This window comes from Quercus robur, chromosome 10, assembly GCF_932294415.1.
Source record: "Quercus robur chromosome 10, dhQueRobu3.1, whole genome shotgun sequence".
Classification (NCBI taxonomy): Eukaryota; Viridiplantae; Streptophyta; class Magnoliopsida; order Fagales; family Fagaceae; genus Quercus; species Quercus robur.
In genome coordinates, this window is record NC_065543.1 from 11,793,336 (window position 1) to 11,814,489 (window position 21,154).

At 35.3% G+C, this 21,154-nt stretch overlaps 2 protein-coding genes across 6 annotated transcripts; one reads left to right on the top strand and one right to left on the bottom strand.

Moving 5' to 3' along the window:
- Window positions 1-1,442: 1,442 nt before the first annotated feature.
- Window positions 1,443-12,154, top strand: LOC126703582 (uncharacterized). 5 transcript variants are annotated; one of them, XR_007648133.1, is made up of 11 exons: window positions 1,443-2,087; window positions 2,174-2,409; window positions 3,236-3,316; window positions 4,540-4,881; window positions 5,722-5,888; window positions 5,983-6,821; window positions 7,159-8,715; window positions 10,062-10,140; window positions 10,827-10,923; window positions 11,292-11,420; window positions 11,518-12,154. XR_007648133.1 is itself a non-coding variant. In XM_050402547.1 (7 exons), the coding sequence occupies exons 1-7, from the start codon at window positions 1,688-1,690 to the stop codon at window positions 8,640-8,642; spliced, it is 3,549 nt and encodes a 1,182-aa protein (XP_050258504.1). In that variant the 5' UTR covers window positions 1,443-1,687; the 3' UTR covers window positions 8,643-8,992. The 5 variants fall into 5 exon arrangements, 1 of the variants encoding a protein (XP_050258504.1); XR_007648134.1 differs by having other exon boundaries at window positions 11,292-11,404; XR_007648135.1 differs by lacking the exon at window positions 11,292-11,420.
- A 1,263-nt stretch (window positions 12,155-13,417) lies between these two features.
- LOC126701797 (WD repeat-containing protein 55) lies at window positions 13,418-20,952 on the bottom strand. Its single transcript, XM_050400166.1, has 13 exons — window positions 20,793-20,952; window positions 19,754-20,020; window positions 19,511-19,598; window positions 19,233-19,412; window positions 18,944-18,986; window positions 18,748-18,804; window positions 17,408-17,484; window positions 17,246-17,294; window positions 17,107-17,153; window positions 16,930-17,003; window positions 15,924-15,979; window positions 15,242-15,362; window positions 13,418-13,879 (listed from the first exon to the last, which is right to left on the bottom strand). Exons 1-13 carry the CDS (start codon window positions 20,947-20,949, stop codon window positions 13,809-13,811), a joined length of 1,287 nt encoding a protein of 428 aa, XP_050256123.1. The 5' UTR covers window positions 20,950-20,952; the 3' UTR covers window positions 13,418-13,808.
- Window positions 20,953-21,154: the final 202 nt, after the last annotated feature.

A 21,154-nucleotide genomic window follows, 5' to 3' on the forward strand; every position in this document is an offset into this window, starting at 1 on the left:
ACAAATTCATTGTTTCTGGGCTTCTTGGACCAAGACCCCATACCCTTTGGGCTTGGGCCCTGAATTGTGACCTTACAAGTAGTATTACAAATATGTGTTGCCCCATACCATCTTAAAATTCTATATAGTAGCACCACCATACACATATTATCATGCCAACACAATTATAAAAATATTTAGTTATAAAGATATCATGTAGTTCTATCCCAACTTAGTTGTAAGATACATAGTTCTATTTTATATCAAGGAGAGAGACAACAGAGTAATTAACAAAAATATTTTTTTTAAAATATATATTGAATTAGGTGGGTTGGGTTAGGTTAAGAAGATTTGTGAATCTTTTGACTTGACTAGGCCCAACCCATAGTGAAAAAAAGTTTTGGCAATCTAACTCAATCCATCAACCCCTAAAAATCGACCAAATTTAAGGGGTTAGGGTAGTTTTGGTGAATCATTGGGTTAATTGGACACCCTTACTTAAAAGCCATTCAACATATAAGTTGGCATAAATTTAGTATACATTTGACATCATCTTACTTAGCTTTTTACTAAAAGTATACTAAAATATACTTAAAATTTGAAAAAGTGATAATTTTTTTTTAAGTGGGGTTTTAAAAAACTGTACTTAAAATCTAAAAGCTATACAAAAAGCTAAAGCCAAACAAACATTAATATATATATATATATATTATTTAATAATCTAAATAACTGATCAAATAAATAAACATAATCAGTGTTAGGAAACAAAAAAAAAAAAATGTCACAATAATTTTAAAAAATTCTCAAATTGATATGCCAACTCACACTTTTTTTTTTTTTTTGAAGAAAAGTATATCAACTCAAAATAGGCTCATGACAGTGGGTTCCAGCTAGCTCAACTGGTAAAGTTTCTAATAGTTGAATAAGGGATCTGAGTTTCAAACCTCGCCTACACCAAAAACTGATTAGTGTCCTGATTTAATGATAAAGGGCAATTATCAGGAGAGGACGCCATAAGTTGAAACTCTTTCTCAAAAAAAAAAAAAAAAAAAAAAAGCCCACAACAATCTCTAATTTAAATTTTTGGTATGCTAATTTGGGAATATTGAGAATTTTTATTGTTTTTTTGACCCCCACAAACCCTTATCGTTCTTAGTTCTTGGTTTTAAGCTGTTTGTCTCTCCATTTGTAACAGCTCCAACTTGACAGTAATAGATCAGGTCCAAGGCGACTAGATCAATAGTGAGTGATTTTCTAACGACTGGAGTGTGTTTCAACTACTAACGTGTCACTTGACGGTCACATAAACGACTCCATTAACGGAAGGGCTGCTTTTGTTAATGAAGAAAAATTTTAGGGTATAAAATATAAAAAACTAACTTTTAGAGTTGTAATTTATAATTTAATTATTTAATTGGATTGGACCAGGTTATCGGGTCCGGATCTCGTCCAATTAGGCCAATTTCTGTCACAGGCACGACTCACACCCACGTTTGACATTACTCTCTGAAACCAACCCGGATCCCCCATTTCGCTCCACTGCCGATCTCTTCTCCAAAACAAAAATCAAAATCAAGGGAAGCGGAAAACCAAATCCAGTGGATTTCAATTTTCCTCCTCAAATAATTCTCAATGCAACAACATTAATACTATAGCTGCATCACAATTCAAACATTTTCCAATTTTCCCAAATCCAAAAAAAAAAAAAATGGAAGAATACCCAGAAGAGCTAAGAACTCCACCAGTGACACTAATATCCATAGTAGGTTGTCCGGAACTCCACACCACCATCTCCAAACACCTCCACTCCGAACAACCCCCAATCAACACCCTCGCTCTCCCTGACTTCACCAAAATCTCTCTCTTCTCCAAACCCGAACCCGACAACCCCTCCCCTTCTCCCCCGATCGGCATATTGAAGCGCGATTGGCTATCAAAGCACCGAACCAAAACTCCTTCCGTCCTCGCCGCTCTCTTCTCCCACTCTCAGCTCTCCTCCGACCCTGCCGCGTGGCTCCAAGTCTGCTCCCATATTGACCAAATCAAAACCGTGCTTCGTCCGCGTAACATCAAATTGCTCGTCGTCGTCGTCCTCTCCGATTCGAACGGTACTTGCTGCGACTTTTTGCGTGGTTTTTTTTCGGTAATAATGTGAGTGATTTTGGTCAATTTTGGTTTGGTTTTGGTTTTGCAGAGGATGTGAGTGAGGATCGGATGCTCGCGTTGCGAAAGCGTGCGGATTTGGATTCGAAATACGTCGTCGTTTTCAACCAGAATGAGTACTCACAGTCTCTTCAAAGGTTGGGATCTGTTCTTGCTGAATTGGCTAATGTGTATTATAGAGATGAAGGAAGAAGGATTAAATTGCGTATTGAGAAGAAAACCTTTAGTTCTCCGGGTCTTGAGTTGCACATTCGCTATTGCTTTAAAGTAAGTGAGTTTTTAGATTTGTATTAATAAGTATTCGATTCATATTTTGAGAATATCTCCATTGGATTATGTATACGAGCCAAATTTCGTGTTAATTGAATGTTATTTACTATTTGATTGGTGTAAAAAAATGTTTTGTGTATAACTTTAGAGTTAAAATTTTGAAAATTGAATATTTTATGATAAGGTAGTTATTGATTTCCGATCATTTTGATTTTTTGGCAACAAGCATGGTGAATGTGAACGTCGGATTACACACTCTCTTTGTTCTTTGTTCTTAACATGCGTGCCAAATTTTGCGTTAATCTGATGTTATTTTCTATCTGATCCATAAAGTTATGTTTCGTTTAAGTTAAAAATACTTGAAATTTAGACATTTTATGAGAAGATAGTTATTGATTTTTGGTCGATTTTATATTTGTTGCAAACATGATGAGTATAACAAGGCAATGCATCCAATGGTTGATTTATCAAAATACTGGAGCGGTTTGCCATTGCAAAGAGTTGCACTAGGTGTTTCTTGAACTTAAAAACAACAATAACAAAGCTTTAGTACCAAAATTTTGGGGTTGACTATGGATCCCAACAAGATTAGTTAGGGTTAGCCACATGTATTCTTTTTCTTCATATGAAGTCATAGCCTTTGTTACTTAATTGACATGTCCTTTTTAACTACTTCAACTAATGTTAATATATATATATATATATATATATATTTTAATATTCCTCTTCCTATTTTCGTTCTCTTAACTTGAACTTGAGTCATAATAATAATTTTTCCTCAACTTGTTTATGTATAATCTGAATGAATGTTATGAATTGCTAGGTTGCTGTATATGCAGAATTCCGAAGAGATTGGGGTGAAGCTTTGAGGTTTTATGATGAGGCCTATCATATACTCCGACAGGTGGTTAATTCAACTCATGTTCAATTTGTTTTCTGTATTATACTCTTTATGTAATTTTCCTGCCCAACTCCACACATAATGCCATACAAATTTAACCTGCCACTTACCTTATACCTGTCCATTTGGCATTGCAATTTCGTTTAGAAAAAAGAGAGATTTTAAATGAAAAAAAAAAAAAAAAAATTCGTTTGGCTTTCTATTTTTAAGAAGATTAAGTTTTTACTATGTAGCACTAGTCCCAAGTGGAGCAGTCAAGTTACCATGGAAAAGTATTTGGAAACTCAAGGTTCCTTCAAGAGTTGCCTTCTTTGTTTGGACTGCATCCTTGGGAAAAATTTTAACAGCGGATAATTTGAGAAAGAATATAATTTTGGTGAGTTGGTGTTGTAATTATAAGAAAGACATGGAAATGGGGCCTTACATGCTTTTGCATTGTTCTTTTGCTAGAGAATTATGGGATATTGTGTTGGCGCTATTTGGTGTCCATTGAGTGGTGCTTTAAGATTTTGTAGATTTATTAGCTTGTGGGTATGGCAGAGTTGGAAGACATAGAAACAACACTCTATGAAAATCTATCCCTCATTGCTTGATGTGGTGTATATGGTTTGAAAGAAATGCTAGAATTTGTGAGGGGTGTGAACAGTCTATCTTAAAAGTAAAAATGCAATTTTTCCAAACACTTTTGGAGTGGATGATGGCAACAGGAGCATATCCTTTTGATAACCTATTAAAATTTGTGGATCTTTGTAATCGTAGAAATTAATTTGCTTTTCATCTCGTTTACCCCGGTATGCATGATGGAATTTTTTTCACATCAACAAAATTTATTAGTTATAAAAAAATAAAAATAATGGAAAACTGGCGAAAGAGTGCCTTTTCAAATTGTAGCTCATAGGGGTGCATTTCTTAAAATTGCCAGAAAACTGTGTTTTTGCACTGAATTTTTCACAGATTTAGCAAGTTTTTAATTGTGTAAAAATCATGTTTCAAAATGCTTCATTTAAAATCTTTTTTTTTTTTTTTTTTCAAAATGCATGTTTTCAAACAGCTGACCTAAAACAGACACAAATTTAACTAATACCAAATCTTGTGAACAGCTGTCCAAAACTATCTCAATTCCATGAGGCTTATATGTTCTTAATTCCTGTTCATTTCTTAAAGAAACCTATTGCAAGCCATTTTAATTTTTCCCCTGAAACAAACTTTGCATATGGCTGATACAGATGATTGGGACATCAAAGAGGTTGCCAGCTATTCAACGCTTAGTGGAGATAAAAATTGTTGCCGAGCAATTGAACTTCAAAATATCCACGTTGTTATTGCATGCTGGAAAGGTTGCAGAAGCGATTACATGGTTTCGGCAGCACAATGCTTCGTATAGAAGGCTTGTTGGATCCCCAGAAGCTATATTTCTTCACTGGGAATGGTTGAGTCGACAGTTTTTGGTATTTGCGGAGCTGCTCGACAAAAGTTCAGCAGTCATCAAAAATATTTCATCTCTAGTTTTAGCTACTGCGGAAAAACCTTTGACTGAGTGGGAATCTCGTCCAGCTTATTACTATCAAGTGAGCTCTCTCTCTCTCTCTCTCTCTCTCTCTGATATATACATCCCCTTGCACGTTGAGGTAAAAAATAAATTATATCTGTGACTATATTTTTCCTTATTTGTCTCTAGATCTTATGTTCCTCTTTGGCTATTAAGTACATTCAAACCTTCTTCCTTGCCCTCTTCCTGATAGAGTGACGGCTCCTTTTACAATATGGAAAGCCTTTTGGATGATTCACTAGTAGTTAAAATAGCTAAAATTGTTAAGTTTTGAATTTGGAGAGGCACAACTCCAAACTCTTCTGCTCATACCATACCAGGTGACAAAGGAATTAAGAGAGGTTGGAATGTTATTTTCTCTTTAAATGTAATGGGATTGGTGTATTCCCATCTTTTACCTCCAGAATTTACCAATCACTCACACCAATCATACCACGAGTTTTTAATGAAAAGGACGAGAGCAACATTGAGGAAAAGCAATCATTGGAATTACATTATTTTAGATAGATAACAATGTAGTCATTCCTGTATCACCCTTTCTTAAGGCATACTCTTCTTTGAGTCAATATCAAATACATTATAGCATTTGAATGAATCAAATGATTGTTGAAACTACTTTTTTATTTATTTTTTTTTTATTGTGTCTATGGCGCCTGTTATGAAGGGACTCAGACCTTCATTTTGGTGCCTCTATTAAAGACTCCAATTGCTGACTTATTAACAGTAACAACCACGATGCACCCTTTTATTTTTATTATTAACATTTTATTTTCTAAAATTTATTTCCAATGAGCTTAGATACCTTAGTTGAATGTAGTGATGCATCCTGACTGAACCTCAATGTTTCATCTTGAAACAGTTAGCTGCTCAATACTTAGAGGAGAAGAGATCTTCTTTCGAAATTGCAATACCAATGTCAGAAACTGCTAATGAGATTGATAACAGTGCTGAATCTGTGGTACCTTCAACTTATGTGGGTCAGTTTGCTCGATTACTTGAGCAAGGTGACACATTTGTTATGCAGCCGTATGTGTTTTGACAAATTGCTACCAAGATGTTTACTAAGATAATACATTATGCTTTCTTACTCAAGCTTGATAAGTTTCCATCTTGTTTTCAGTCTCACTGATGAAGAGTATATCCGTTTTGCTGTTGCGGAAGGAAAAAGGTTTCAAGATTCCTTTGAAATAATTGCTCTGCTAAAGAAATCATACGAATCATACAGTAACCTCAAAGCGCAGAGGATGGCCTCTCTTTGTGGATTTCACATGGCCAGAGAACATTATGCTGTTGGTGAATTCAATAATGCCAAACCTCTTTTTGAGGGTATCGCAAATCTGTACAGACAAGAGGGGTGGGTCACTTTGCTGTGGGAGGTCTTGGGTTACCTGCAAGAGTGTGCAAGGAAACATGGTGCAGTGAAAGATTTTATAGAGTACTCCCTTGAAATGGCTGCACTGCCAGCATCATCTGGTACAGACACCCAGTCTTTTAGATTCAAAGACTGTGGTCCAGCTGGTCCTGCAAGTCTAGCACAGAGAGAAGTAATTCACAAGGAGGTCCTTGTGCTTGTCAGTGGAGAATCAGGGCTGGCATCAGTTGAGAACAGTACTAATCTAAAAATAACTGGAGATAACCCACTACACCTTGAGATTGATCTTGTCAGTCCCCTTAGATCAGTACTTCTTGCTTCAGTTGCTTTTCATGAACAGATAATCAAACCCAATTCATCCACCTTGATTACCCTATCACTTTTATCACAATTACCCCTTACTGTTGATATTGATCAATTAGAAGTGCAATTCAATCAATCTGATTGTAACTTTATCATAATGAATGCCCAAAGATCTCCTTTAGCTTCTATGGTTGATGACAAACAAGGCCGCCGAGTAGAGACTTCTCCTTCTCTTACACTTTCTACTAACAGATGGCTACGTTTGACATATGACATCAAATCTGGTAAATCAGTTATTTATTCTGCTTTCTTTTATGTTTTGGTTGTATACAATGTTCAATCTATGAGGAAAAAAAAAATGTTTCTAATACACACTGAGCGTGGTCGTCCTACCAACAATCAATAATTATTTACAGGGAGGGCTTTTGAATTAGCAAATAACATGATTATGATCCATCCTATACATTTATTATATCTGATACAGCCAAATCTTTGTTTTTCTTCTCCTATAAATGCTCTCACCCTCTACTGAAACTTTTTCTTAGAATCAATTATATTATTTTTCTCTTCATTATGTCCCATTTCCTGTTGTGTTAACTGTAAGAAAATTTTATGACTCAGATCAAAGTGGAAAGCTTGAATGCACATCCGTTATTGCAAAAATGGGACCCCATTTCACGATCTGTTGCAGAGCTGAAAGTCCAGCATCAATGGATGATTTGCCGATTTGGAAGTTTGAAGACCGTGTAGAGTCTTCGCCAACGAAGGATCCTGCACTAGCGTTCACCGGTCAGAAGGCTGCCCAGGTCGAAGAACCAGACCCACAAGTGGATCTTAATTTAGGTGCTTCTGGCCCTGCATTTGTTGGAGAGAGCTTCATAGTACCTGTTACTGTGATATCCACAGGCCATGCAGTCTACTCTGGCGAGTTGAAGATTAATCTGGTAGATGTAAGAGGAGGTGGCTTGTTTAGTCCGAGGGAAACAGAATCATTGTCTATGGACAGTCATCATGTTGAGCTTCTTGGCATTTCTGGACCAGAAGGGGAGGATGAAACTCAACTGGGCACAGATGAAATCAAAAAAATTCAGAAATCTTTTGGATTGGTATCTGTTCCATTTCTGAAATGTGGTGAATCGTGGTCCTGCAAATTAGAAATCAAGTGGCATCGACCAAAACCAGTAATGCTTTATGTCTCATTGGGCTATTCTCCACATAGCAATGAATCAACTACACAAAAAGTTAATGTCCACAAGAGCTTGCAGATTGAAGGAAAGACTGCTGTTGAATTTAGCCATCAAATCATGTTGCCATTTCGGAGGGACCCTTTGCTGCTCTCAAGGATCAACTTAGTCCCTGATCCTGATCAGCCGGCATCACTGCCGCTTAGTGAAAAAAGTGTACTCATTGTTAGCGTGAAGAACTCTGCTGAGGTGCCATTGCGCCTTCTATCCATGTCTCTTGAAGTAGATAATGAAGGCATTGAAGGGTCATGTTCCATGCAACATGAACATGAAACCCTTCTAGATCCTGCCCTTCTTGTGCCTGGAGAAAAGTTCAAAAAGGTTTTCACTGTCATTTCTGAGGCTAATTCTTCAAAGCTCAGGTTAGGGACTGTGTGTGTAAGATGGAGGAGGGATTCTGTGAATGAAGAGAAATCTGGTTCTACAATTGTTTCAGTTTTGACTACACAAACACTTCCTGATGTAAATGTGGAGTTACCACCTTTGGTTGTGAGTTTGGACTGTCCTCCATATGCCATCCTTGGTGACCCCTTTACATTCCTTGTCAAAATTCAGAACCAAACACAATTGCTTCAAGAGGTCAAATTCTCATTGGCAGATGCACAAAGTTTTGTGTTATCTGGGTCTCACAATGACACGGTTTTTGTTCTCCCAAAATCCGAGTATATTCTCAATTACAAGCTTGTACCACTTGCCTCAGGTATCCAACAGTTGCCTAGATTTACTTTGACCTCAGAAAGATACTCAGCTGGGTTTCAACCCTCAGTTACTGCATCTACTATATATGTGTTCCCCTCCAAGCCCCATTTCAAGGTGGCTGATGTGGAAGACAAGAGGAAGGAATCCATTGTGGCTGAATGAATCCCTGCCCTCTTACATTTGAAGAAACCAGTGATTACTGTGCTGAAGGGATGTGATGACAGGATTTTCAAAGGCATGTTGGTAGACCTTAGTCCTGACTTATTTGATGATTAGACCCCACTTAACCAGTGCTTCACGGAAAATCTCTTCAAAATGCTTGTGCTTCACAGAAAATCTCTTCAAAATGCTTTAGTTCAAGACCTTTAGTCAATATTCACTGATGTATTTTTGGATATCATATTTTCCACAATTAGTCAAGTAATATTCATTTGAGGAACTACCATAAAAAATTTGATTGTCTTAGGGAGATCTTGGAATTTTCGGTGGGAAGGCTCTTATCTTCAAAAGAATTTCTCTGATATTAGAAAAAAAAAATTTCAAGTATTGATTAAAATGTTGCATATGTACTTGGAACTCTAGGGTGTGAGAAAAAAAAATTAATAGATATAAATATCGAGAAATGTTTGTCTACAGAAATTTTAAGTAAATGAAAGTATTTATCTTTATGAAAGTAAATAGTAGGTTATGCAATAAGACTGTTGGTAGTACTGTCTCAGTGGTTAAGCAGTGGTGGCAACACAGAAACAGTGGCAAGATAGTGATGCCCTAGTGGTGAGGTAGCAGGGAAAACAATGGATGCTTTGTCTAAGGTTTTGTGGAGATGCATTGTCTCTAGCAATCGTAGCAGTAATCGAATAAGCATATATGTTAAGTTATGGTAAATTGGAAGTCTGGAAACATTTTAGGGGTTCGTTCTTTTTGTAGAAGTGGAGGTCTAGGGCTAGAGGCAATACCACAGACTGAACCTGTTTTTGGTGCTAGCTATGATTATCATACAAGTAATCCTAAATTACCTTTACTGTTTCTTGTGGAGACTTGAACCCTGGCTTGAGAAGGTAGCATAGGAGGATTTGGATCTGGTGCAATAGCCACCATGACCTAGCCCTAGCTATTGGCACTTGCAATGCATTTGGATGGGGGCAGCTGCCAACAGGGCATTGGCTCTTTCAATGCATCTGGATGGGGGCAGAGGAGAAAGGAGGTGAGGGGAAGGGGATTATAGTCTTCCTTTTTAGTTTTTACCAGTAGCCGATCTCATTTCTCCAATTGCCTCTCACATTTTAACATGTGAGCAGTAACCTAGCAAAAGTCCATGACACCATAGTCTCCAGCCACCAAAGCCCACAACATTGCCACCAGAGCCATACCCCAAAAAGTCTTGATTCCAAGTCAGATATCTTATCTATTGTTTTTCTTTCTCTTGAAATTATCCTGATTGGTTTCTGAGAAACTGTATTAAACTGGAAATTGCTTGTAATATGTTGCTTAATATGTTTATATATGGATTTGCATTGTTTTTGGATGTGAAACTTTCTGTTTTAGAGGTTTTTTTTTTGGTTTATATCGATAAGGTTGCAGGGGGAGAGTCAGTTCGGTGAGCTTTGACTTCTGAAAACCAAGGCATTTTGGGTTCTGATCCTCTGCTTTGCACCCCACGGTAAGTTCTTCACCAACAATTCTCTTTCATATCTCTCTGAATTTCCTCATACTTTCTGAACTTTGATTCATGGATTTGAATCAGAACATGTTCTCATGGCTTTACTAGGAGTACCTCTGAGAATTTGAGCTCTTTTTGTTTTGGTCCATTTATTAACCTATGTTTGGTTGAGAAATCTGAGGAAAAGAAAATTAAAGTTTTGAGTTTTTTTTTTTTTTTTGGGTTTAGAAATGAAAAAGGGTGTTCCATATTCAAGATGAAAAATTCTGCTAAGTTTAAACTAAATTGTTGTTTTAGGCTCAGTTGAGTGGTGTAGGCTGTAGATTCTTGAATTTTGAAAAGTTTAAACCTGTGTAGTAGAGCCCTGCAGTAAGCAAAGTATTTGTAGATGCCATACTGATGCCTCTTTTGCAAGTGATAAACAATTTTTATCTTTACTCGTCTTTTATTGCTTATGATAGCAGTTGATAAAACTTCCAATATGCTTCTTGATGTTCCCATCTCTACATACAGAAAATAGTTTATGTAAATGTTTTATTTTTTTGGGCAAAGGGAAGCTGTTTTAACTTAGCTTTTTCCCTTGTATCTTACAATTTATGCATACTGATAGTTGGCTCCTAGGGAATGAATTGATCAATTATATCACTTATAATTCGTCTTATATATTGTGTTTCTTCCTCTCCCAGGAGCACCATAACCCCGTGAGAAGTTTTAAGAGCTCTGTGAAGATCTGTGGGAGAAATCTGTTATATCTGTGAAAGAAGTGCCCAAGTATTCTTATTTGTAAGTTGGATGAGATATGTGAATGGATTTGATAATATAAATTTTCAGTCTCTTTTTCCGCTCTATTGGCCTATGGTGACATGATAATATAAAATCTTTGAGCTTTTGTTTTTACAGTGATTATAAATGGTAAGTGAATTAGATATAACTGTAACATGAATGGGGCTAACTCGCCTTTCCCTTTCTCCTTTGCAAATGCAAACCATTCTTAAGTTACATACTTGCAAGGCATTGATCATTATTTAAGTCATCTGCTTTCTATTATTCTATGAGAAATATACTTGTTATATTCTTATTTAGATAAGCAGAGTTTTCAAAGGAACACTGCTTATTGAAAATTGTTCTTTTATTGGCTTTACTCTTAACAGATTGTGGCTTCGAAATTTAGAGGCATTGTTTTACAAAATCAAAGCATGACCAAGTTGGCTCAACATGTTAATAGCTTGAACACGTTTGAGTAAAGAGCCCAATGAACTAGAAAGTAAAACAAACTAATCGTATGCTTTTACCCCCCATTCTTTCTTTCTGTTTAAGCTGAATCTTTCAGTAAGGGGTATTTATATTCATAATACTCTTTAATAATGGATTTATTAGGTTTCTGTGGAAAGGTTGACTTCATAATTTCTTGGGGGATGGGTTTCAGTCCCCAATTTAATGCCCTGGGGAGCTGTTCTTAATCTTCTATGCTTTTGAGGATGTGTCAGGAACTGGAGGATGTCAACATTTAGTTCTTTTTTAAGTCTGCTCTTTTTATGGCCAGGAAATTAAATTTTGTAATAATATGACTGGTTTGGACTGTCATGGTTTGTAGTTGGCTATAGTACAGCTATTTTTCATTTCACATGAACTTCTAGGCTATCCAATTGAGCACTGCAGATTGCAAGATATATTTGGGCCCCATCAGATTTTCATCTTGATTATTGCAAGGCTGTTCACTGCAGGGGTTTAAAGTAGTACATATCTCTCTGACCAGATAGGATCCAAGGGACATGATGGGGGAAGTGAGGCTGTTATTGTTAGGAGATCCCTTGTCCTTCCTTGGTTCACTCTCTCTCTCTACTCTTCAGAGTACAAATATTTAACTATCTAATAAGACCAATTTTGATTTTTTCACGGGTCATACCCGCTAGGGTGCAGCCCAGTGGTTGAAGGTTTGAGATGAGCTGTAGACCCATGTATCTTGAGTTCAATTCCCCCAAGTTCTTCTGGATTATTTGATACACATTTTTGATGAGTGGAGTCATGTATTCGTGGTTTATTCCTTAGGGATGGGTCCAAAGGACCTTGCCTTGCTGAGGTTGGACATCATAAAAACAAAAAAGTTCACGTCATGCTGAGCAGCTTAATGTCATTGATTTACAGATTGCAGGGCATCTTGTTAACATTTTCTTTTGGCTTGTGAGAATGATGTGTTGGAATGTTTTTCAGTTAAACAATGTGTTCACCGTCTGCATTTTTGACAAATCCCCAGGTCAGATTGGTTGATGAACATTTTTTGATAGGTTGGTTGATGAACATATTTGTTGAAAGGCTTAAATCCCCACATAAACAGAAGAAAGATGTTCCACCACTTTTTCTTAATTAGAGAACATTTTTGTACATAGGACATTGCTCACAGCCATATATCCGTCCTTGAATTTACAAAAACCAGATCAGAGCAGAGCTAGGCAGACAAGGGTTGTCATTAAAACAAAGTGTTAATTTCTTGTTAATTCATGGATTTCTAGTAGAATAGTAGAATAACAAAATTTAGCAACAAAATTAATTGCAGTTTAAAATTACAACCTTACTTATTAAAATAAACATTAATACATATTTTGAAAATTTAACTATTGAATTGCATGCTCTTAACGTTCTTACTACACATGTTAAATTTTATGTTAATTAGATATTATTTACTATATGGTCTATAAGCTTATATTTTATATATAATTTTATTACAAAAATTTGCATTTTAAACAATTCATCGATAACATAGTTATTGATTTTAAATTTTAAAGAAATTTTACAAATATGGAGGATGTAAAAAGATGTAATCCAATGGTAAAAATACATCTTTAATAAAAAGATATTGAATAACGTTGTAACTTAAGATTACAATCGATTTTGTAGCTAAATTTTTTGAAAATCATTTGCAAGATGTGCATGTTGAAACCTATGCCCCCTTCTCTGTGAGAGTTTAAATTTAACAAACAAGAGCGAGTAATTGCTAATTTGTAGAATACTTTTATCATCTTCCCTCCTTTCCACTTTGGAACCAAACAAGGAAAGGGTATTCTCTTAAATTTTTAAAACATTCAATTTCCTTCTCTCCTCCTTTCACTTTTAATCCTTTCCTCCCCGTCCATTACTTCCATAGTGCTAAAATCTTGTGGCTTAATAGTATTAATAATAATATCATGGAATAAAAATGATGTCTACTACATTCTTGAACATATAAGAATCAATGCAAATTTTGCACAATTCGATATTATCTCAGAAAATTTTCACCTAATTTGAAGAGCAAAAGAGCATTGAGCTTACTTCATTCTATATAAAAGGGAGGGACACGTCCAAAAACAATACCAAGTCCTCTCAGGGTCTTCAAAAAATTACAAAAATAATACAGAGAGAACAGTTTACCTCACCCCAATCTTAAATATGTCACAATCCTCTAAATTTCTCCCGGGGATAAACATTTAAATAAGAGTGAGACACGCCAAAATTAAATACTTCATACTCCTCTCATAAAAGGTCGATCACCGCCATGATGTAAATGGCATGGTAAACACTGCTCAGCAATCAAGATGCCAAATGAAGGTCACAAGATAGGATTATGAAAGAACTCTTGCATCAGTTTTGCATCTGAATTGAGATGAAAGTGAAAGATCAACATCACTACCCAGCTACAAATCGGCAAAGAAACTGCCTGAACTGTTCAAATCAGTTCCTTTACTTTCACTTTTTCTCTTCGTACCTGAAACAGTAAAATATTAAAATCAAATACACACACATGGATGCCCTCTAATAAGTCAGAGCCACTGTGATCCCATTAATAAATAGTTGATCCGTGATATTCCTTCAAATGATAACCATGCAAAGGATCAAAAAGATATATTTGGCCCATAGCATAAGCATTTAAAAAAGACTAACTACTATGATCATATAAAAAAATAAAATAAAATCAGTCATTTTAAGGATCAATTAGACTCGACATCATCTAAACAAGCATGAAGAAAACATAGAGAGTTGTTCAGATGAAATGAAAAACACAATAACCTGAACTCCAAATTTTAAAGCATGTGCTGGTTACAATTTCTATTGCACGATCAACTGCTAATTCCTAGCAAAGGACCGTGCTTTTGGTTTGCTTTTAAAGCAGTCACAAATGAAAATGTACTAAGTAACCGTAAGCACAATTTATCAACATAAAATCACCTGAGACAGCCATATAGATTTAACAAGTGGCCCCATCTGGGGATTCATTGAGCTTTTTATACAGCCAAAAACCATACTAGGGTGTATGAAACTTTTGAACCACATCTACACTCCCTGCCACCTTAAATAGTGATTAGAACCAATGAAGCACAGGTGCGTTTCGGGACTCAGGTGCAAGTGCGGGACCCGGCAATTTTTGAAAAAGTAGGGTGCGGGTGCGGCAAGACTCGAAGATTAAAAAATTATTAAAAATATTTTTATTTATATTTTCTATATATTTTTACTATTAAAATATTCTTAAAAAACACATTACTATGCCTTGATTCACAGAACAAAGAAAGAAGAAGGCAAGAAACACATTACTATGCCTCTGAGGTGAGAATTTCGGATTTTCTGGCTAAATTCAAGACCGACTTCGGCCTGTTTCAACTGTTTCGGTCACTAGCTGATACAACCCGATATGGCTGATACGGCCCAATTCTGGCCGGATCAGCCCGGTTTGGTGCAAATCGAGCCGCATCAGCGTGAATTCGAGAAAAAAAAATAATAATAAAATAAAAAAAATAAATAAATAACTCAAACGTGGCATCGACGCACAGGCAACCGCGTCAAACTCAGGTGTGGCACCCTCCCAGCCGCGTCTGTGCTTTCTAAATTAGAACACAGTTATTGAAGAAAAATCTTATTTTGTCAAGCACTGGTATACAATTAGTCAAAGATGTTTTCAAATGAATTGGTTTAAAAACTTAAAAGCACTCCAATTAAAAAATTAAATTAAATTAATGAAGATACATAATGATAATTGAAGCTTCACTCATTTAGCAACATTTGTCAATCACTCAATAGAAGAAAGACATCAGATAATTTTTAACACGTAAATTCTGCAAAAGAATAGGTATACCTTTGTTAATCTTTGGATGGCTAATTTCCAAATCCATCTCATCACTATCACCGTCTGCCACAGCATCTTGACTTGTTTGAGTTTTTCCAGAATCTTGCAATAACTCATCTAAATCCCATAGCTGCATTAAAGAAATGTAGAGAGTTGATATGATGTTCATAATATAAAGAAGATACTGCAAAAACTTTCATCTATATATTTATTTATTTATTGGTAAGTTACACACGCATCTGGTGGATTGTGAACCCACTCTTGGCCTCTACCTTGAAATTTTAAATATATATTTATATAAGCTAAAAGATAGAAGTTTGCAATAAAATGTGGCAAAGATTGCTATGACAAAAACATAAAAATAAACTTTTTGAACAAAAACTAATACAAAAACAACTGCACAATACAAGATAACACAGTGGAACATGAGGGCAGAGGTGCAAACCCATTCAAACAGTGCACTATGATAATCTAAAGAAATTTCCTTTTCTTTCCCCAAAATACCGATGCAAGAAACTGCCTCCACCATATGAGTATCCAAATATGAAATAACTATTAGCCTTAAGGTCTTGTTCATACAAACCTCATGTAACACAGTCACATACAACCATATGATCATCCAACAATAATTACAAATTCTTATAGGTTTACCATTGTATAGTCATATCATAAAAGAAATAGAGATCCACACCTTCAACATCTCATCATGTGCTATGCTGCCAAGAAACTTTCTGTTGTGGGAAAAGGCTACAAGACCAAGCAAAAACATAGGTCAAAAAACTTGGTATAGTGATCAACAGCCAGTAATCCAGCACGAAGATAGCCAAGATTAAGGATAGGGATACCATTGACATAATAAATAAATACAAAAACACTGACAATACATTCCCATCATTGGTAAGCCCACTAGAAACTATTTGATGAAAATTTGACAATGAAGAATAATCCAAACCACAAATTCTCTTAACTACTTCTGCAGATTATCTTTTGGTTAAGATATTCTTTTCGCCCTTTAAATATAGCCAAGTTCTATTTTTGTCCCTAAAATTTAAAAAGTTATTCTCATCCCTAAAAATTTTAAATATTCTATATTTCTTCTTTTCCATCCACTCCTATTAAGTTCCAAGGACACAAATAAAACCTAGATAATATTTCAGGGACAGAAGAACCTAAACTATATCATTTTTGTCCCTAAAATATGTATTTAGTTAGACAAGTTGACAAAAAAATTTAACAAAAAGTGGATAGAAGGATGAAATGGGTGACATTTTAACTTGTCGGACACGAAAATATATTAGAAATGAAAATAGAACATGTACCATTTTTCAAGGGCAAAAATATTATTTTTTCCTAATTTTTGTTGTTGGTAATTTATAAAAGCACCGGTGATTCTTGAACCCCTCACCCATGAAGTCACCCTCCATCTTTCTCTTTTAATTTCATTTTCTTTTTCCTTTTTTAGAAAGGTTATTGGGTGCTTTTTTTCTAATTGGTAATCAAGCACACACTTGTTGGGTCTTGAACACACAACCTCACAATCCATCTTGCTCTTACAAGGGGGAGGAGGTACCACTTGAGCTAGAGGTCATTAACACTTCATCCTGGTCTTTACAAGGGGAGAAGATGCTGTTTGAGTTAAAGCTTGTTGGCTACTTCTGGAGATAAATATTTCACAAAAGAAAAGAAGCATATATTACCAAGGCGCTCCACAGGATACTCTGAGTGCTCCGCAATCGGTTGAATGATTCTATTAGGTAATATGCCTACCAGGCTAAACAACAATTACATGAAAGTAAGTATTATAGACAGCTTAAAAAATTGAATTATTACTAGTACAAACAGGAGGAGTGAGACATTTCAAAACAACTTCTCACCTTATGAGTCCATTCTCGGATCCAGTAATGATTCTATCTTCGTCAAGCTAACACAATGAGTTTAAAATGTTTTAATTAAGCAAAATCATTGATAATTTGAAAGCAAACTGATGCTACTATAGTTATGATGCCCACTCACCTTCAACAATGCATCAACTGAGTTTGGAGAAAGATCAACAAAGCGATCACTGGAAACCAGAGTCACCCAGCAAAAAAGTTAATAATTAACACACATACATGATAGAGAATTTCCTGTTTCTAATAGACTGTAACCGTTTGATTTGTCAAACATGTTATATACCTGCAATCCTTGAAACACCCCCAAGAGTACAGTAACAAAGTTCCAGTTTGTGATCCGCAAACGACTTTCTGACCATTCTGACCACCATTAAAATGCCAAAGATAAGTATAAAGTCAACCGTATCAAAATATGCACTAAGCATATAAATTAGCTTAGCCAAGCTTTGAATGATTTCTTTCTTTTGAATCATCTCACTAAAATCATCTTAATCATCATATAATTTTCCTTTCTAAGTCATCTAGTTCCTAAACAAACATTACTTTTGTGTTAATGTTATGCCACTTAATAACTTCTTATTGGATTAATATTTTAAAAATTCCATTGTTGAATTACAAGTTCTCGTTCTTCATAACACACCAAATTCCATATGAACCAGATTTCACTTACAATTTGAGCCATAAACTCATGTTTTGTGTATAATGTTGAAATACAAAGAAGTTGAAATTAAATTGATCTCTGATTAAATTGAAAATTTGCAAGCATAGAGAGTACAAGAAGAAAATGAAAACCACCGGTGGATTTGTCAAATATACATCCAATAAAAAATTATTGAGTGGTGTAACAATTCTAAAAGTTACACCAGGTAACTTGAACCAAACATTACCTTCCTTTCCTTTCTTCCCTTTAGAAATGACTTGTGGAGGGCATTCCAAGGGAAACATATGACAAGCCTTTTTAAATCATTTAGATGACCCTCTTTCAGTACAAATTTAGTACCCACTTTTATTCAATCATTCCCTTCAAGTTATTTGCAGTTATTGATTAAACCTATGTACATTGTCAAAACCTAGGAAACCGAACACAACAAACTAGTAGTCATATAAGTATTGAACAAATATCAGGTACGGATACTATAGGATAGCTATAACTCTTTTTTATTTTTCTTTCCCCCTCCGTCACTTACTTTCTCTCTATGAATCTAATCGATTCTTAATTAGTTTAATTATTGAGAAATATTTTATGATTTCTAGCATTTATTTTAATCTTTTAAACTAAAGATTAGAACAATATGTTTTTAAAAAATATTTATTTATATACTCTACATTTTCAAGAATTGAAATATTTCCATGTCAACATATATAGTAGACAAGTAAGATAACAAAGACTTAGACTAGTGTTTCAACATTTAACACGTGCACGGTATGATGCAGCAGTAAATCACCATAACTATTGTCTAAAAATAATATCATGTTACCGAAGGATCAAAAATCTTATATGGGAAACATGTTGAGTTGTTGACTATCTCTATATGTTGCCAGCAAGAACTACATCCTTGACAGAGTTGAGGCAAATTGAAGAAGCAGCAGAATCCAGTACTTAAAAGTTAGAATAAATGCTACCTTCATGAGAACAACGGAAAGTAATTCATCTTCAGAAAACTCAGACTGAGCCTGGACCTGTAAAATAAGCATGGGAGAAGCTAATCAAATTGAAAATTATCCAGGTCAGTTTAAGAATAACAAATTAAACAATTTGCAGTAGATATAGCAAGTATTTTATTTATTAAAAAAAAGGGGGGGAAAAAAAAAAGCTTACTTTATTTCTCCGAAGATTGCAAACAGACAGAGTTCCATCTCCACTTCACATTGCAAAAAAGAGGATACTTTAGATCTTTACATGAAGTACTCAAGAAAAGAGGGAGGAAAGGAGAAAATTATCAATTGAGACAAAAAAAGAACATATTTTTGTGTTCACTTAAGCAACAAACTAAGGAAACATGATACGAGCTTTCTCAAAACTGAGAATAATTCTGTTCGTGCACAAGTGAGGCACAAGCAGAAAGCAATGGCATGATTAGTTGACTTTTGTTGTTAGAGAAGAGTACCTAGTTCCCAAGAGTTTCATGGAATCAGATGCATAAAACATATCTGAAACATATTCTTGATGAGCAGCAAAAGTATTGCAGCAAGTACGCTGTCTGGTATCCCAGACCTTGATACAGCCTTCATCATCACCCGTGGCAATGGTTGCCTCACTCAAGTTTATCAATCTGTTGATTGCAGCACTGCTCCACATACATTCAAAGCATGAAATTAACATATTATTAACAGGAAAAAAGAAAAGAAAAAGAACACGCGATGAGAACAAGCCAGGCACACCCACCTGTGAGCGTCTTCAAGACGAGCAATTGCTGATCCAGTCTCCACATCTGTGGAGAGAATTGACTTGTCCGGAGAACAAGTCACAATTGCTAACAATAAATGCAAAACCAACCATTTCATTACCCCATTATTAGGCATATTATATTAAAAGAAAAATCATTAATCATTTCCCCTCCCCCCTCCCCGCCCCAAAAAAAAAAAAAAAAAAAAAAAAAAAAAAACGAAAAAGAAAAGGCAATACTACCTTGCCCATCATTGATAAATCTAACAGCTCTGCAAGACTCTGTATGTGCACGAACTTTCAATAACCTTTGTGGTTTGACATTAGCGCTGTAACGGTATAGGTGAAGATTGCCATCTATAAGTCCTGCAGTGATGAGGTCCCTCGAAGGATGGAAATCTATGTCAAAAGCATTTTTTCCCAAATCTATCTCCATTTCCTCCCTTTTTTCCACAAACCCTTCCAAATTTGATGACAAATGCAAAGAGTTATGCCGATCTAGCCTCCAGCCTAACCACAAGAAAGTTTAATTTTTAAAACTTACCCCCAAAATAAACCATACCCGATCATCAAACCAGAATAGTAATTAGTAACCCCCCCTAGAAGCTTTAAATACCGAGTTGATTCAGCTCATTTCAGCCAATTTCATTCAATATAATGATTTTCGCTGATACAAAACAAAACCCTTTTTTTTCTTTTCTTTTAACAACTTAGTAATTTTGGCTGCCTCAAGTATTGCAAGCTTTGTTAGTGACATTTGGTTCAATTTTTTACCAAGAAAAAAAAAAACTTTAAAGATATCAATAACAAAACTTGCAATACTTAATTGTAATGATAGCTCCATCCATGTATATACATCAATACAGAAATATTCCATTCCAATAAACAAACTTAAACAACCACTAAAATAAAATTCATAATTTTGATTCAATTCCCATTTAGTAAAAGCATATTTTCAATGCAAGTCCAATTACTTTCAATAAGATTCGTCTATATACATCAATACAGAAATATTTCATTCCAATAAACAAACTGAAACAACCACTAAAGTAAAAATTAATAATTTTGATTCAATACCCATTTAGTAAATGCATATTTTCATTGCAAATCCAATTACTTTTAATAAGAGTCATCAGCCAAATACAAAGAAAAATAGGCAATCAGCACCATAAAATGAATTGAAAAAAAGAAAAAGAAAAAAGAGAGAGAGAACCGAATATAGAGAGAAGCAATGAGAAGCTAAAAGAGCCATTAAAACAGAGAAAGGGAAACAAGTACTTACAGTGAGAATAGAGAAAAAAGAATGAGAAATTTGGAGCAGAAACGAACGAAGGTGAGAGCCGCTCGGCTTGTATGAAGTGTAAACTGCAAAACAAGATATTATATATAAATGGCATTTTCGTAATTGCACATCGTAGGTCAGGTTGGCATGGTCTCATTGGGCCTGCTTGTATGTATTTTTGGATGGACTTTCGGTGCCACTAAAATGTGTTTATTTTAAGGCCCGCCCAATTAGAGAAGAATATAAAAAGGGAAAGTTTGCAGCAAATAGGACAGAGCCATCGGAAACGATGGCAAAGGTGCAGCAGGACTTGCCTTTCCGTCGATTGAAACACATGATCAACTTTTATCTGTGAATTGAAT

Bases quoted from the DNA above. Each gene is read 5' to 3' on its own strand.
- LOC126703582 (XM_050402547.1), top strand. From the start codon at position 1,688: ATGGAAGAATACCCAGAAGAGCTAAGAACTCCACCAGTGACACTAATA. The intron at 2,088-2,173 runs GTACTTGCTGCG...TTGGTTTTGCAG, and splicing joins CGTCCTCTCCGATTCGAACG to AGGATGTGAGTGAGGATCGG. The intron at 2,410-3,235 runs GTAAGTGAGTTT...ATGAATTGCTAG, and splicing joins ACATTCGCTATTGCTTTAAA to GTTGCTGTATATGCAGAATT.
- LOC126701797 (XM_050400166.1), bottom strand. From the start codon at position 20,949: ATGAGACCATGCCAACCTGACCTACGATGTGCAATTACGAAAATGCCA. The intron at 17,295-17,407 runs GTATATAACATG...TCTGGTTTCCAG, and splicing joins GGGTGTTTCAAGGATTGCAG to TGATCGCTTTGTTGATCTTT. The intron at 17,154-17,245 runs GTGAGTGGGCAT...TCATTGTGTTAG, and splicing joins CAGTTGATGCATTGTTGAAG to CTTGACGAAGATAGAATCAT.